Genomic DNA, 15345 nt, shown 5'->3' with positions numbered 1-15345 from the left:
AGCTCCAGGGTGTCGTGGGAGTCCAGAGAAAGAAGGGCAGTCAGAGAAAGCTTCCTAGGGAGATGATCTTAAATTTAGAGGAAAGGTTATGAATTATTTTTGCTAAATTATTTAAAATTACTACTTTAACGAATAATTTATAGAAGCAAGTTTTAAATTATCTCAGATGCTCTGTATGTTATTTTTTTGCAATCCTAGAAATATGATGATTTTTGTTTCAGAGTACGTGATTTCCTTCCAATCACCCATTTTTACCTCCATGGGCAAATACTATCCTTTAGGATGGAGCTCTGTTTATTTTGTCCATGGATTTATTCCCAATGCCTATAAGTGTTTCTAGCACTCAATAAACATTTACTACATTAATTAACTTGTTAATGGCAACCAAGTTAACTACAGAATAACATCAATAAGACCCTGGTCAGCAATCCATATAGACTCTAATATTTGAGCTCCAAAAAGAAAAGAGCTCTTCTTTGTAGGAATATAAGGCAGCTATTTATAATGTCATTATTTTGTCTTTTCTCTTCTTTTCTACCTCTGATCTGTGGTATCTGCCATAGCGGAATGAAAAAAAAAATGGCATGTGAGCTTTCTGAATATGCTGCTTGAATTCTTGTGCACAAAACCCCAAAACACATATGTTCATCTTTTCTGGGCCCACACAAAAAAATACAGGGTTTTCAGGTTCGAAAGTAATAAGTTTAAATCTATAAGTTTATCATAGCGTAGGGGAAAAAAACATAAACACTGTCCATTAGTAACTGATAACAGGAAAGAGGCTCTGTACTATGCATTTTATTAAGAAATGCATGCCTGGGTTAGCTTCAATTACACACATGCACACAGATAATGGAAATGGTCTTTTTTTATTCTATTATAGATTGAATAAGTTATTACTTAAGGAACTCCTCTTACTTTGCAGCTGCTGTGCAGTAGTGATCCTCAAACCTGGAGTTTCTGTCCTCTGAAATTCTTGACAGGTCCAGAAACCCCCCAGCACTAACCTATTATTAACCTATCCCCGAATATCTTTCATTTCTAAAAGGGACTCATTTGCTCTCGGGATTCTACCATTACCAAATAGTTACAGAAGATCTTTGTAGTGTCACTGCAGGTGTAAAGACTCTGAGAAGGATAGTAATTCAAAGACAGAACTTGTTTTTATGTCTTGTTTCTATAGGTTATGGTTTACCAAAACCACTGTGGTCATTTTCCTCACCTAATTAGTCAGGATGCTCCAGAGAAACAGAACCAATAGGATGTGTTAAGAGAGACAAAGAGACAGAGAGAGGTTTACTTTAAGGAACTGGCGCATGTGATTGTGATTGTACACAATTCTGAAATGTGTAGGTCATGCCAGGAGGCTGGAAATTTCAGCAGAAGTTGATTTTGTTGCCTTGAGTCCAAAGGCAGTCTGGAGACCAAATTTATTCCTCGCTGGGGATCCTCTGTCTTTTCTCCTACAGCCTTCAGCTGATTAGATGAGGCCCACTCCCATGACGGAGGGTAATCTGCTTTACTCAGAGTCTACTGATTTAAATGTTAATCATATCTACAGTATACTTTCATAGTTACATCTAGACTGATATTTGACTAAACAACTGGGCACCATAACCAAGCCAGGTGACACATAAAAATAACAATCACACTTACCATCATTCTATTGTTTAGAGGTCAGCAGCTCTAAACAACAGTAATTTACCCACACACCTCTTGGGATCCCTAGCAATCAGTTTGAAAAATGCTGGTCAATAGATTTGTAAAGCAACCATAACCTAGTAGATAGAAAATTTTCTAAAATATCCTATCCTAGTTAATAGACTGAGGATGTGTTGATAGTGTGGTTAAGAGAAATAATTTGAATTCATGTATGTAATATAAATCCTTGATCAAGGAAAAGTAGATATTGCTTAGAATGTTAAGACATACTGAATTATAGAGCTATTACTACCTTCCTGTTTCATGAGGGTGTCTTGAGTTAACATCTCCTGCTTAGTGTAGTAAGCTAAATTATCCCTAAAGAAATTCATGTCCCAATTCCCAGGTCTGCAATTATGTTACCTTATATGGCAAAAATATGTCTGGGGCCTTATTTCAGAATATTTTCTCTTCTAATAAAAAATCACCTCAGAATATTTGCTCTTCCCCAAAACAAGTTTTCTGTGGTGACCCAGGAGCTAAGTTTGTAGCCAATATGCTCTAGTCAAAGACCCATATGTCTAATATGACTTACTGCTCTATAATTTACTGTGGCAGCTACCCCATCAACACCCACACCTATGCCTCTTCATGGCTATCATTGGCACCTTCCCTAATGAATTTCTCTTTCTCTTACCTTGTAACTTTGTAGCCATGAACCTGAATGTTATCTTAAATCCACCTCTTTCCTTCAGAGCAGGCAGACTCAATCATCAAGTCCTATTAACTTTTCTTTTGAAGTGTCTGACATTTCTGTTCTTCTTGTCCATTCCAGTGTGTCTCCACTCTAATTCAGACCATCAGTTATTTCTCCTTGCTCCTGAAAAAGTCTTCTAGCAGGTTTTTCTAACATGTTTCATTTTCTGTCCTACACTTGGGTGCTCCCCTAGACATTCTTACATTCCATTTTTATCCTGTCCCTATATTATGTATGATGATGCTCCCAAAGGCATCTTAAGCTCTAACCAGTCCCTTTATTGCCCCCAGTACTGCCCAAATTTTCCTTGCTTTAGTTCATTTTTATTTTCAAAATTATTTAACATTTTTAAAGAATAAATCAGTTGCTAAAGACTATAAGAAGTCCTGAAAAATGCTGAATACTCCTTACTACCAAAATCAAGCATCCTTGCATGATATGTTGGTTTACTGCCTGGCAGTGCATATCCCTTGGATTTCTATGTGAGGCCCATACAAAAGCCAGTGGGTAGCTTTCCACCTGTAAGTCATGGCCTCATGGGAAAGTGTCCAGCTTTCTGATCTCAGCTTCACCCATTGTGTTTCCTCACTTATGTTGTTCTAGGCTTCCTGACTCTTTCTAGGTTCTTTCCTGGCTTCTTCCTGCATTCTTAGTTTTTCTGTTTTTTGTTTTTTTTCACTGTCAAGATTCAGCAGAGCAAAGTAATTTTCAAAAGTCATTTTTAAATGAACACAGAGGAACAATACAGTCACACATCTATAGAAATAAAGTTTCTAGAGATTTCTTAAACAGAGATTAGCCACAGATTGGCTGGATTGGTTGAACTTGGAGGAGCCCCACTCTTTTTATTACGTCATCACTGTCTGAGTTAGATAGTGGAGAATGGATAATAAACCTGCTCAAATGCCGTGAGATTTAATTTTAATTGATACCATTCCAAGAACTGCTAATAAGGACTATACATCCTCCTTTGCTCCCTAACATCACCTCCAGGCATGGGGTCCAACTCCCAGGCTGTTTATTGTGGCTTCATGGATTTACTTCAGTCTTGTTTTACATGTTGCCTTATTCTCCTTGGCCATTCCTGGCCACTGCCCTGGATAAAAAAGTGTTTTACAGTGTGTCCCCAAATACTCCTTCTCTGGGATCAGATCATCTTGCATCAACCTGCTGCTTACATGTTCTGCTGCTCTGCTGTCACTCATTGTAACACTACGTGCCTGCGATTCCTCCTTTTCCACTCCATTCATTCATTAGCTGTCATATTTCCTTCCTTTTCTCTTCCTTCTTCCTCTTTCTCCTCCTCTTATTACTACTGTTGCTAATTTTCTGGTGGATTCTATCTATGAGGGTATTCAGTGAACAATGAACTCTTTCTGGATTCAAGGTTACATGCTCCATTCATTTCTCATGCTTCTTGTCAGTTCATCATTCAGATATTTTGCATGCCAGAACATCAATCCTCCAGAACTTTATTTTTATAGCTTTATAAAACTCCCAAATCTTAAGCATTTAGTTACAACAAAATATACAGAATCTAATCAAAATTAAAAAGATCTACAGTCACTCAAAGGAATTTATATTATCTGAGAACAACAAAGTAAGGATTCACTTTCATCCTAGATTTTCCTATTATTTTGCCTAAGCCTGGCAAGTGGGAAGATAAACAAGACAGAGTCAAGGCCCTAGGACTGTTCTTTCAACCTCCAGGGTGGTTGCCAGTGTGGGCTTTAACCATGCCCAGTTTGTATTTTAACCTTGTAAGCCCTAAACACAGAGACAGGCAGGGAGAATGCCTCAGAAATCATGGGCTGAGATGTTCACAGCTTCCTCCTCTAGCCTGTTGCCTTTCCTGGCCTCACCCTGAGAAACAACACACAGGACTGCACCCAGAGACTCCTTAACCGTGTGGAAGAAAGAAAAGAAGGCACTATACTAAATGCCCCGCCGTGTTGCAATGGGAAACAAATGTTGAACTCTCTCTCCAAAAGGTAAAAGGGGCCTTTAGATTGCTTTACAATGCAATTGATTCTCATTGTTCACGGTAGTTATGTACTATAAAGTCACTGAATAGAGAATACTGAACATTGCTCGAGGAGAATACAGGATTAGCTTCCTGCAAACTTCTGGTCACATTTTCGTCAGCCTATCAATACATAGCCTCATTTTATGCATGTTTCTGTTTAAAAACACAGCATTTAATATGTATTGTTGAGTCATTAACATAGAACTCACCAACAATATCATTATAATTCATGCCTGAATGCAGCTTATCTAACACACTTATTCTCTTCATAAAGTGGATCACAGCCTTTTTGTGCTTAGGAACACCAGACAGCACCCCTGTGCTATGCCAGGGGGCCACTTTGTAAACAACTAATCACCACCAACAACAACAAAAAACCCCACAAAAATGGGAAACATGTGGCACTACATAGACCACAAAGAGGTCATTTGTTTTAAGTATGAGAGTTGAAATAAGAAGGCAGGGTGTTGCCTTGTTTGACCTCAGCTGGGAACATGCACTCAGATATTTTACTGCTCTGCACATGTCTACAAATGACCACAAAATGGCCACAAGTTTTGATTTGGCGGGGGAGGGAACAATACATTTTAATGAGTAGGAAAATTTGCAAATATGAAATTCTGAATAATGAGGATCAATAGTACTTGTTTGTATGAAAGAATACATTGGACCTAGATTTAATAGCTTATTGGTTAGATGTTATCATCTTCATTTAAAGGTTGAGAAAATTGAGACACAAAGTTCAAGTAACTTGTCCAAATTACACCATCAGTAAATTCTGGAGTTGGGATTCCATCCATCCAATCTGGTTCCAAAGCCCTGATGTTTAAGCACATCTGCACAATATTGCCTCTCAAAATAAATATTAAGTTTTGGAATTCTAAGGTTTATAATAATAAAAGCTGTTATTTTGAACTTTATTAAGATGAAACCAGGATTCATTTGAATATAATGTTGATTAGGCATTCAACCACTTTAACTAAAACACTTATAAAAAAAAAATCTTACATGAAGTTTCCTGAGACAATTAACAAGGGACATACAAATCGTATACAACTTTTAATATTTTTCTCTTAAATATTTAAAAGAATATTTTAGTAACAAGAATGTAATTGCAATAATTAATGAGGTGAATACAAAATTGAGATTAATACTAAAGTGTGTATCTTTGTACTTCCCACTCATATTTTATGTAATACAAAAGATAACAACAAAACTGCAGCAAAGGGATTTGATGGAACATTATTTCCCTTGTGCATTGAATTTACACTGTCAAGGCTTTAGAAATATAATAACCCTGGAGGTATTTTTTTTGTTGCTTGAAATTCTAAATAGGATTCTATGTTTACTATTTCGACAGCATGTGGAGAATGGCACCTCACATGTTGCATTTGTGCTTCTCTTGTCACAGAACAATCAGATTCATACACCCAGCAATGCTCCATTTTACAGATCCACGGAAATACTAACATTTATCAGACTCCAAATCCTATGATGAAAGGAATGAAAATTATTACCTTTCTTAAACCTTCTCAAATATCATCCTTACTCTTTAATTGGTATCTGATTAGCATCCAGGGAAAATTACCCTAAGACCATCTGTGGCATGGCTTCTAACCCAGAAGAAAATCAGAAGTCCCCAACCCTCTGATTTTATAAATGAAGAATCAGAGGTCCAGGGAGATGAAGGAACTTTCTTAAGCATTAGAGATTTAGTGGCTGAGCTGGGATTAGAAAGCAGATCTCTTGATTTATCTTCTCTTTGTTGTGTGCTTTATTGTTTTGTCCTGAAGTGGCCACCTGGTCATTCTACTTTGAGTGAATAAATATTTATGATTCCAGATAGTGATTTATGAGAACAAATGGATTACATGATCACGCACTTCCAGTTTGCATCATCATCTTTTAAATTTTTAAAGCTTATATTCCAACCTTTGGTATATTCCCATTCTATTATTCTAGTGAGCTAGGTTAATCTTCTGAAAGCTTTGGTTTGATTATTTCAGTCTAATTATTGGCCACCTTTTATAGGGATTACCTTGAACTGTTAGAAATGGCTCAGCACAAATATATGACTCAATTTCTTTACTATGTACCAACTCACCTATTTATTTTTATTTGTAAAACTAGTGAAATTGGAATTTCCTTGAAAGGGAAGAGACATTTAATTCTGTTCTTCTGAAATTACCATTCAACAAACATTGGTTGAAACAACTAAAACTAAAAATTTATTTCATCCAGAAAAAAAAGTCAAAAGCAAACTGACCACACTTTAGTGTGAATTGTGGCTTCTTATTTACACCTTGATAATAAAAACAGATGCAATGAATCTTGATTAATTCAGTGGAAATTTCCATGAAATGAAGCAGATGTACACTACAGATTAAGCAAACTTTAAAAGGCTTTTTATATCTTTTTAAGGAATCCATTATTTTAATCCAATAAGTAAGATTATAAACCGCTTATAAAATAAATGTTGTAAGTTTAAGAAAATCGCTAAATGGTGTATAAGCTAAGACTAATAGGACTTCTGTTTCTCATTACAGTGTACATCATAAGAGTGTATTGCTCCCATTGTAACAACAAGCAAGATGATTTTCAAAATCAGTTTCTCTTTTTTAATCCAGCAGAAAATGAATGACAAAAGAAACCTAAATGAACCAAATTCCAGGAAGGGACAAGTCCTTCATAAGAAAGAAGAAATTCATGAATTCCTTTATCCTTTACAGAGCAACAAGAACTCACTATTAATGATGAGTAAAAAGAAACCAACTGAACATTTAGCAAACTTTAAGTGGATATATTAGGCTAGTGTGATGGACAAAAGTCCCAAAGAACCCCAATTACAGATTGGGTCTGCATCACCCACTACCTCTCTTTTGTAGTCTAAGTACACAGAGGTAGTATACCAATGGCTGAAGGGCAGGAAAACTGAGAGGGGTCCTTGAAAAACATCCCGAGTCTTCCCTAAAAGTCTACTAATGGCTGCTGAAGAGTGAAAGGGGGACAGTTTGCTGAGACAAATCCCACCAAAGCTTTTACCATATGGAAAGCAAGTTCTAAATAGAGAGAGGCATAAAAGCTGGAAGAAATACCTCCAAGCTATTGGGATGATAAGGAGTCTGCCCTAACTGGGTGTACTACAGAGGCCCCACAAAATCTGAGAGAGATATGCTGATGTGAAGTCTGGAGGCGGGGCTGGAGAAAAAGAAGAATATCTGGTGACCCAAAAGCTGACAGCCAGTCTGTACAGCAGCTGAGTTTTCTTGAGTCTCAGTAGGGCTCAGATCCCAGCCTGTGCTGAAGAAAGCTGTGACCCTGCCCTCAAAATATTTGAGGCCAGTTGTTAATGGAAGCTAAGTAAAGATACAAAAATGACCAAACTCAGTTAGTTCATTGACAGATAAGTTTCACTCTGTTCCCAAGTGTAGTTGTCTGACTGAGGAAATGGTGTGCCTTATTCTGGGGGTAAACGTTATTTATTTCAGTTCTATAATACAATGTTCAGTGTACAATAAAAAATTACAAGAAATATGAAGAAGGAATAAAAGGTGACCCTTGGTCAAGAAAAGAGACAGTGATTAGAAGCAGACACAGAAATGTTCCAGATGTTGAAATTATCAGATGGAACATTAACTATGATAAATACGTTATAGAATCTATTGTAAGAGTTGGCAAAATGTGTAAAAAGTTGGCAATTTTATCAGAGCAATAGAAATTATAATAAAAAAGGAAATCCTAGAAATATACAATATCAGAAAATTTTTAAAAATTAAATAGCCTTAATTGTAGAAACAACAAAGAAGAAAAGAGAATCAGTAAACTTGAAGACAGTCCAAATAACTTATTCAAACTGAAAAAGAGATGAAAAATCTAGACTCAAAGTAAAACCATAAAAAAGAACAAGCTCAATTCATCTACATATTAATTTGACTCAATTCTAATCCAAGCTGTATAGGATAATATTATGTAATCTAACATATGTGTAATTGTAGTCCCTTAGTAAAGGTGACAGAGAATGAGGCAAAAAAAATATTTGAAGAAATAAAGGCCATGAATGATCCAAAGTTGATGAATGACTTCAATCCACAGATTCAATAAGCCCCATAACCCCCAAGCAGAATAAATACAAAAATATACCTACACACACCATAGTTAAATTGCTGAAAATCAAAAATAATAATAAAATCTTAAAAGTAGCTGTGGGTGGGGAGGGTGAGAGGGTGAGGAGTTTGTGATGGAGAAAGCACATTCCATACAGGAAAACAATTAGAAGAATGATATCTGACTTCTCATCAAAAAAAGGGCCAGAAAATAACGCAATACACATGTATATGTGATTCCACTTATATGAAATCCAAGAAGAAATCAAACTTACCTATGTTGATAAAAATTAGAAAGTAGTTGCTTCTGAAGTGGAGAATTGACTAGAATGAGATATGAGAGAATTTGCTGCGGTGATAAAAGCTTTCTTTAGCTTGTTTTGGGTGGTGGTTACATGGGTGTATATAATTGTTAAAACTCATCAAACTCATCAGTGCAATTTTAAATTATATTTTTATAAAAAAAATTTTTAATCCCTAGAAACATAAATATCTTTGCGCAAAAATGTTAGTGATCATGTGATTACAAACTTGCCTGTTCCAGATACAGAGGAATCCATTCATATCTCAAATTCTCATAATAATTAAATCAAGGTGAAAATATAAAAAGTATGGTTTTACAAAAAGTATACATAAAAGCCTGAACTAGTTCTTAGCATAATCATACCTGTATTGACATGAATATCTTTATTCATATATAGAAATATAATATTATATCCACATGCTGAGTATATTTAATTTGATGTTCTGCAAAAATAATGCTAAAGATCATGATTTAATTAGCATTAAAATAACTAACATAGTGCCTATGAATCATTTCAAATTCTTTGAAAGGTTAACTCTGTCATATTTTAATTTTAAAAACTTAAAAATTTTTTAGTTATTGGTCATGTGTATTAGCAGGCTGAGCATTTCCAACTTAATGAAAATAAGCAGGCAAAATAACCTCATCCAAGATAATAAAAAGGGTTGCTGTAAATGATCATTTAGGCCAATTTAAAACTGTTTCATCATTTTATAAAGGACCAACTATTCTGGGGTCAAGCTCTCAGGATGGTTAGTACTTTGGAATAATGAAAAGAATTAGGGATCTTATGGTTGGAACAAAGATGATTTAGGACAAGAATGCTTTAAACTATTGACACAGAAGAGAGAATATTTATTGAATGCCTAGTATGTTTCAGACACTCCCTGGGCACTTTTTCTGTGTTACGTCACTTAATTATCTCAATAGCCCTACAAATTTGGAAGAGAAGGCTAGGCTCAGATAATTAGTAGCTTGTTGAAGTTCACATAGTGAATACCAACTCTAAGCCTGTGCATTTGTGACTATCATATTCTATATTGCCCAAAGGATATTTAGAGGAAATACAATTCACCTCAAGAGAAGTAAGAATTGTCCAATAATCAGTGTTGTCTAACCAAGACACAGGCTGCCTTAGGAAGTAAAGGACACTCTGTCATTAGAGGTATGCAAGTAGAACCCAGATCATCTCTTATAAACTCTAGGAATACAATTCTTTTTTTTTTTAATGTTATGTTAATCACCATACATTACATCATTAGTTTTTGATGTAGTGTTCCATGATTCATTGTTTGCATATAACACCCAGTGCTCCATGCAGTGTATGTGCCCTCCTTAATACCCATCACCAGGCTAACCCATCCTCCCACCCCCCTCCCCTCTAGAACCCTCAGTTTCTCAGAGTCCATAGTCTTTCATGGTTTGTCTCCCCCTCCGATTCCCCCCCCTTCATTTTTCCCTTCCTGCTATCTTCTTCTTTTTTTTTTTTTTAACATATAATGTATTATTTGTTTCAGAGGTACGGGTCTGTGATTCAAGAGTCTTACACATAGGAATGCAATTCTATTACTGGGTAGGAAACTGAAAAGATACCCTCTAAGGCTCTTTCATGTCTGTAACCTCACAAAGTATTCTAGTAGATTAGTGGATTTTAAGCTACTACTAAAAATGAAGTAGAGAAATGGAAAATAAAGAAGCCAACCTTCAAACTTGTAGCACCCTTTACTATCACTATAATCTTAAATCAACAGAACTTCTTCCATTTACATATCAGAAAGCACGGTTCAGAGTAGCACGACCGTTAAGAAAGGTAGCCTGAAAAACCATGACCACTTATCATAGTCCTAGTTACTCTTTTTGATGTACAAGAGAGATTCTTAATGAAGTTTGTTGTTGTTGTTTCTATTATATTATCCTAAACTTGAGGGATTTACTGACCGGGGTTTGGTGAGGTTAAAAGGTGACTGTGTTCCCATAATGATTAAACATTTATTTAATGATTAAAAACATTTTAAGTTGCATTGACAGTGATTTAAAAGTTCACCAGAATAATAGTGTGCAGGAATAATGCATGAAGCACTGATTTCCAGGTGATGTTTTTTGTTTATTGTATGATGTGTCAGTGAGAGAGATGATCAAGGGTATGTAGAAATCTGACATTATCATGTAAATATTTTTCTTCATTAACTTTGCCCTGGTTTAATTATAGCAGAAAATTATATTTCATGGTGCCTTTTAATGAAAATAAATAAAAAATTATATCTTAATACCTTAAGTAACTACACTTTTATTTTGAAGGTGGTACCTACTTTAGACAGTTTCAGCTTTCACGGGTTCATCTTCATAAAATATTTGATAAATTTTGACCCACTGCATACCACATAAGAAGGGACCAGTGCATTTATCACTGAAATACAACCATGGGATTTACCTATAGCCATTTAGTACTAACACATTTTGAAGGGTAAAATATTTCCTTACAGCAAAGTTATTAATGTATCCTGGAGGGCTTTGTTTTGTTTTCTGTTAAAACATAGAAACCAACAAACTAAATAACACCCTGAAACACCCAGGTGAATTGAAAACTCAGCATCTCTTTTCCTCATTTCCTTTTTTGTTGCTTTAGCCTACAAAATAGCAAAGAGGTAAATGAAGCCAGATTCAGTTTTCCAAAACATTATGGAAGAAAATTGACTTTGCTTTGACACCTTTGTTTCGGTTGCCATCAGCCTTCCCATTGCATGCTTCCGATTATGCCACAGCTATTCAAGCAAGCTGGTATGTAATTTCTGTGACACATTTTTTCCAGCTAGATGTGAAAGTACAGAATCATAACAAACCATCACTCATCTCTGTATGTGTGTTTTTTCATTGAGATAGCAGTTTACACTCACCATTTTACAGTTATACATAATTAATACTCCTAATTGATAGCCAATAACTAATTATGAAACCCAAACTCTGAAACATTGACATGAAAGCTGTAAAATTCTGATGGAAATTTCCATACTGAAGATGTTTATAAAAGTGCTCACCTGTATTTTCTGTTGCAGTTCCTTTTTGAAAGAAAAAATTCACATAGAAATCTAATATAACCCCTCCAGCAGTTATGTGTCCATTTCACCTTCAGAAGGCAGGGAACTAGGCATGGCAGTAGAAAACACAGAAAGGTTTTATAGATGGACCTACTTAATATTGTTAGTGTTTGGCTAATGTTGAAATATATTCAAAAAGAGTTATTACAATATGATATTTGTGTTCTGTTTTATTTTGTATTTAAGGGGTTGATATGCCTTTCCAAATTAAACTTACCCCCCAAGTAGGATGGGGCCATTAATGCTAGTGAGAATATCAGTTTATATTTATTGTATGATGAGAAATAGGAAGGAGGAAATGCCTCATTGTTAAAACCACTGATGGTTTCTTATATGTGAAATCACACTGAAAGTCTGTTCTACTTTATGAGAATTACTTTTAGTAGATTGTGTTTGACTTCTTCTTATGGAATTCCAGACATGATAAAAACATATTAATCCTTTTACCTCTTATGCTTACAGATACTCATTTCAAAGAACTCCCAACTCTTCTCCACTGTGCAGCAAAATTTGGTTTAAAGAACTTGGCTATTCATTTGCTTCAATGTTCAGGAGCAACCTGGGCGTCTACGATGAAAAATTTCGAGGGTTCAGATCCAACACATATTGCTGAAAGGCATGGTCACAAAGAACTCAAGAAAATCTTTGAAGACTTTTCAGTAAGGTTTTTTTTTTTTTTTCCATTTTATCTCTGGAACTCTTTATAAGTGTGTGTGTGTGTGTGTGTGTGTGTGTGTGTACATTGCCCTTTTGGAAATGATGCTACTGCTCAGCTAGAGTATAGTGTCTTTTGGTCCTGAGTCATTCACTGTGTTAAAAAGCATTTTGCAAGATAGGTCAACTTGTTTTAGTATCACTATAAACCAGCTCTGACTCCATGCTTCCTCCCCTAAATAGCCCTTTTTAAAACTTGTCTTTCTGGCTTCTATATAGCCTGTTCCATATTGAAGAGGAGATGATGAAAAGGCAATGAAAACCCATTACCTTTATTCTTTCATTCAAGAGTCTGAGTTAGACACTGTTAGGCTCATGAAATTAGATAATTAGGTTAAAGGAAAGCATTCTGATAATCATTCAAAGTCGTCCATAAAAAGTTAATTCATGTTACTTAAATTTGTTTCTCATAGGTGATTCTTTTTCTCTCTCTGTTAAGTCCCGGGTCCTTATTACGTAGGTTGAAGCCCCAAATTTCAGAAGGATATTAGCTTAGAATTAGTAAGAATACAACCAAGGGAAGATTTTGAAGGAGGGGATACTACCTTAGTATATAGAATACACTTTGTGTTTTCATGATCAACTTTAGAAGAGCAATTATTTTCTCTTGTAACAAGAGAAATGTGTGTACATTTTGCTCAAAAAGTGAATTATGCTTCTGATGGCTCTTTGGAAAATGTAATAAGACAATAATTGTTTTGGTGAATATGTCAAAATTTGTCTTTGGATTCTCAGAAGATAAATAATTTTATTGTCAATGAACAGTTAATAAGGAACACTGAAACGCTGTGGGAAGCTTCTGGTCTTTTTAGCATTCATTCTGATTATTAGATTAAGTCAATGTAATATTGGACTTCTATAAATCATTGGTATTTGTGGATTTCAGATGACAACCAATCTAACTTTTTCCACTTTTAAGAAATAGCAAAGTAGTTATCAGAATAGCATGGATATCATTCACAATGAATTACAACAAGAGATATTTTGCTTGTATTTAAAATCAATACAGAAACAAATAAATAAACAAACATAGAAATAAAGTTTTGTAACAAAATTGAAAAGGTACCTTTTTTATTCTGTATCCTTCAAATTAGGAATAAAAATTTTTATTCCTAGAAAGATTTCAGACTGTGATTCTCACATATCTGATGAGTGCATTCATTTTACTATCTACTCTATAAAGTCATTGGCTGGTGCAACATGGTATCTGTCTCAGGTAAGTCAATCAATCAATTCAGTCTTGAGCATATTTGCCTACAGTACTCTTGTGCAGGATATCTTGGTTGCCTGTCTCAATTCTCTATAACCCTATTCTCAAAATTTTAACCACTGGTGGACTTAAGTTAAAATTTCCTGTGAAAATCTTTAGCATCCAAGGTTACTTTCTATGATAAACCCTGATTTTTAAAGAGTAATGCTTTCACTTCTCATTCTCCAGTGAAGACTCAGCTTTTAACAGGTGCAGCCCCATGCAAACTGCATGTGCCTCATAAGTAACATGGCACTAGATATAATGCCAGTAGATATGAACATAAGTTCATAGATAGGATTTGATGGATATGGGAAATAATTTTCTTTTTCTCTCACATCCTCTGGGTATTTGTACCTCTGCTCCTGCAGTAATAGCAATGATACAAGTTGATGGTATTATGGTATTATAATCTATAATAGTACTGGAAACATGAAAGAAGTGTAGGTGTTAATTAGATAACATTCTCAAAAAAAAAAAATGAAAGCTACTCATTCATAATGAAGAGATTCTGTTCACAGATTAGCATGGATAGCCTAGATAGCAATCATTGCCTTTAGGTCACTGTTCACTCTTTTATAATGGCTGCGTTCTAATTTTGCAGTTATACTTGATCGTTATGCTATGAAATTTGTTAAGTGATTTTATATATTTTGTCTCTTTGTGAGCTGTTAACATTTTGCCAGAACGTCTATAGTAGACATTGCCATTATAGGTAGGATAGATCAATTACTTTGTAAATGTTCTGATGTCAATAAGGAAATGACAGTAACAGTTATAAGGAACAGCAATTTTATAAGGGAATATTATGGTTATGGATAATTAGGTATAACAATTTTGTAAGCTACCAAAAGCCTTTTTGAAAATGCATGGTTAAGGAAATAGGAACATATATTTTAGGTTGTGACACACATGGAAAAATGTGTTTCCTGTTGATTTATTTTTCTGATTATTCTTTTCATTATCAATTTTATTTAAAATAAATCCAAACATCTTCTTAGTGAAAGTATGCCATATAAACACACACTGAGGGCGCCTAGGTGGCTCAGAGGATTAAGCGTCCGCCTTTGGCTCAGGTCATGATCCCAGGGTCCTGGGATTGAGTCCCGCATCGGGCTCCCTGCTCCTTGGGAGCCTGCTTCTCCCTCTGCTTCTCTCTCTCTCTGTCTCTCATGAATAATATAAATAAAATCTTTAAAAAATAAATAAATAAACACATATGAAATTTTATATCTAAATTATTGTAGCTAAGTCTTTTTAAAAGAGTATATCTAACAACAACAACAAAAGAATACAGTGCATAATGCATATAACATACACAATATGTGTTATTTGACGGTTTATGCTATCGGTAAGGTTTCCAGTCAACAGTAGGCTATTAGTAATTAAGTTTTGGGGGAGTCAAAAGTTATATGCGGATTTTTGACTGTGTGGTGGGTCAGCATCCCTACCCCCC

At 35.1% G+C, this 15345-nt stretch overlaps 1 protein-coding gene across 1 annotated transcript in view; it reads left to right on the top strand.

The window, feature by feature from the left end:
- BANK1 (B cell scaffold protein with ankyrin repeats 1) overlaps positions 1 to 15345 on the top strand; it is a 270561-nt gene that overhangs the window by 103008 nt on the left and 152208 nt on the right. Inside the window, 1 exon segment of the mRNA XM_021680373.2 lies at positions 12389 to 12585. Coding sequence (XP_021536048.2) covers positions 12389 to 12585 — 197 coding nt within the window.

Source organism: Neomonachus schauinslandi, chromosome 2 (genome assembly GCF_002201575.2).
Source record: "Neomonachus schauinslandi chromosome 2, ASM220157v2, whole genome shotgun sequence".
NCBI classification, from domain to species: domain Eukaryota; kingdom Metazoa; phylum Chordata; class Mammalia; order Carnivora; family Phocidae; genus Neomonachus; species Neomonachus schauinslandi.
Note: the sequence above shows the minus strand (reverse complement) of the source record. Positions and strands in the feature narration are given on the sequence as shown.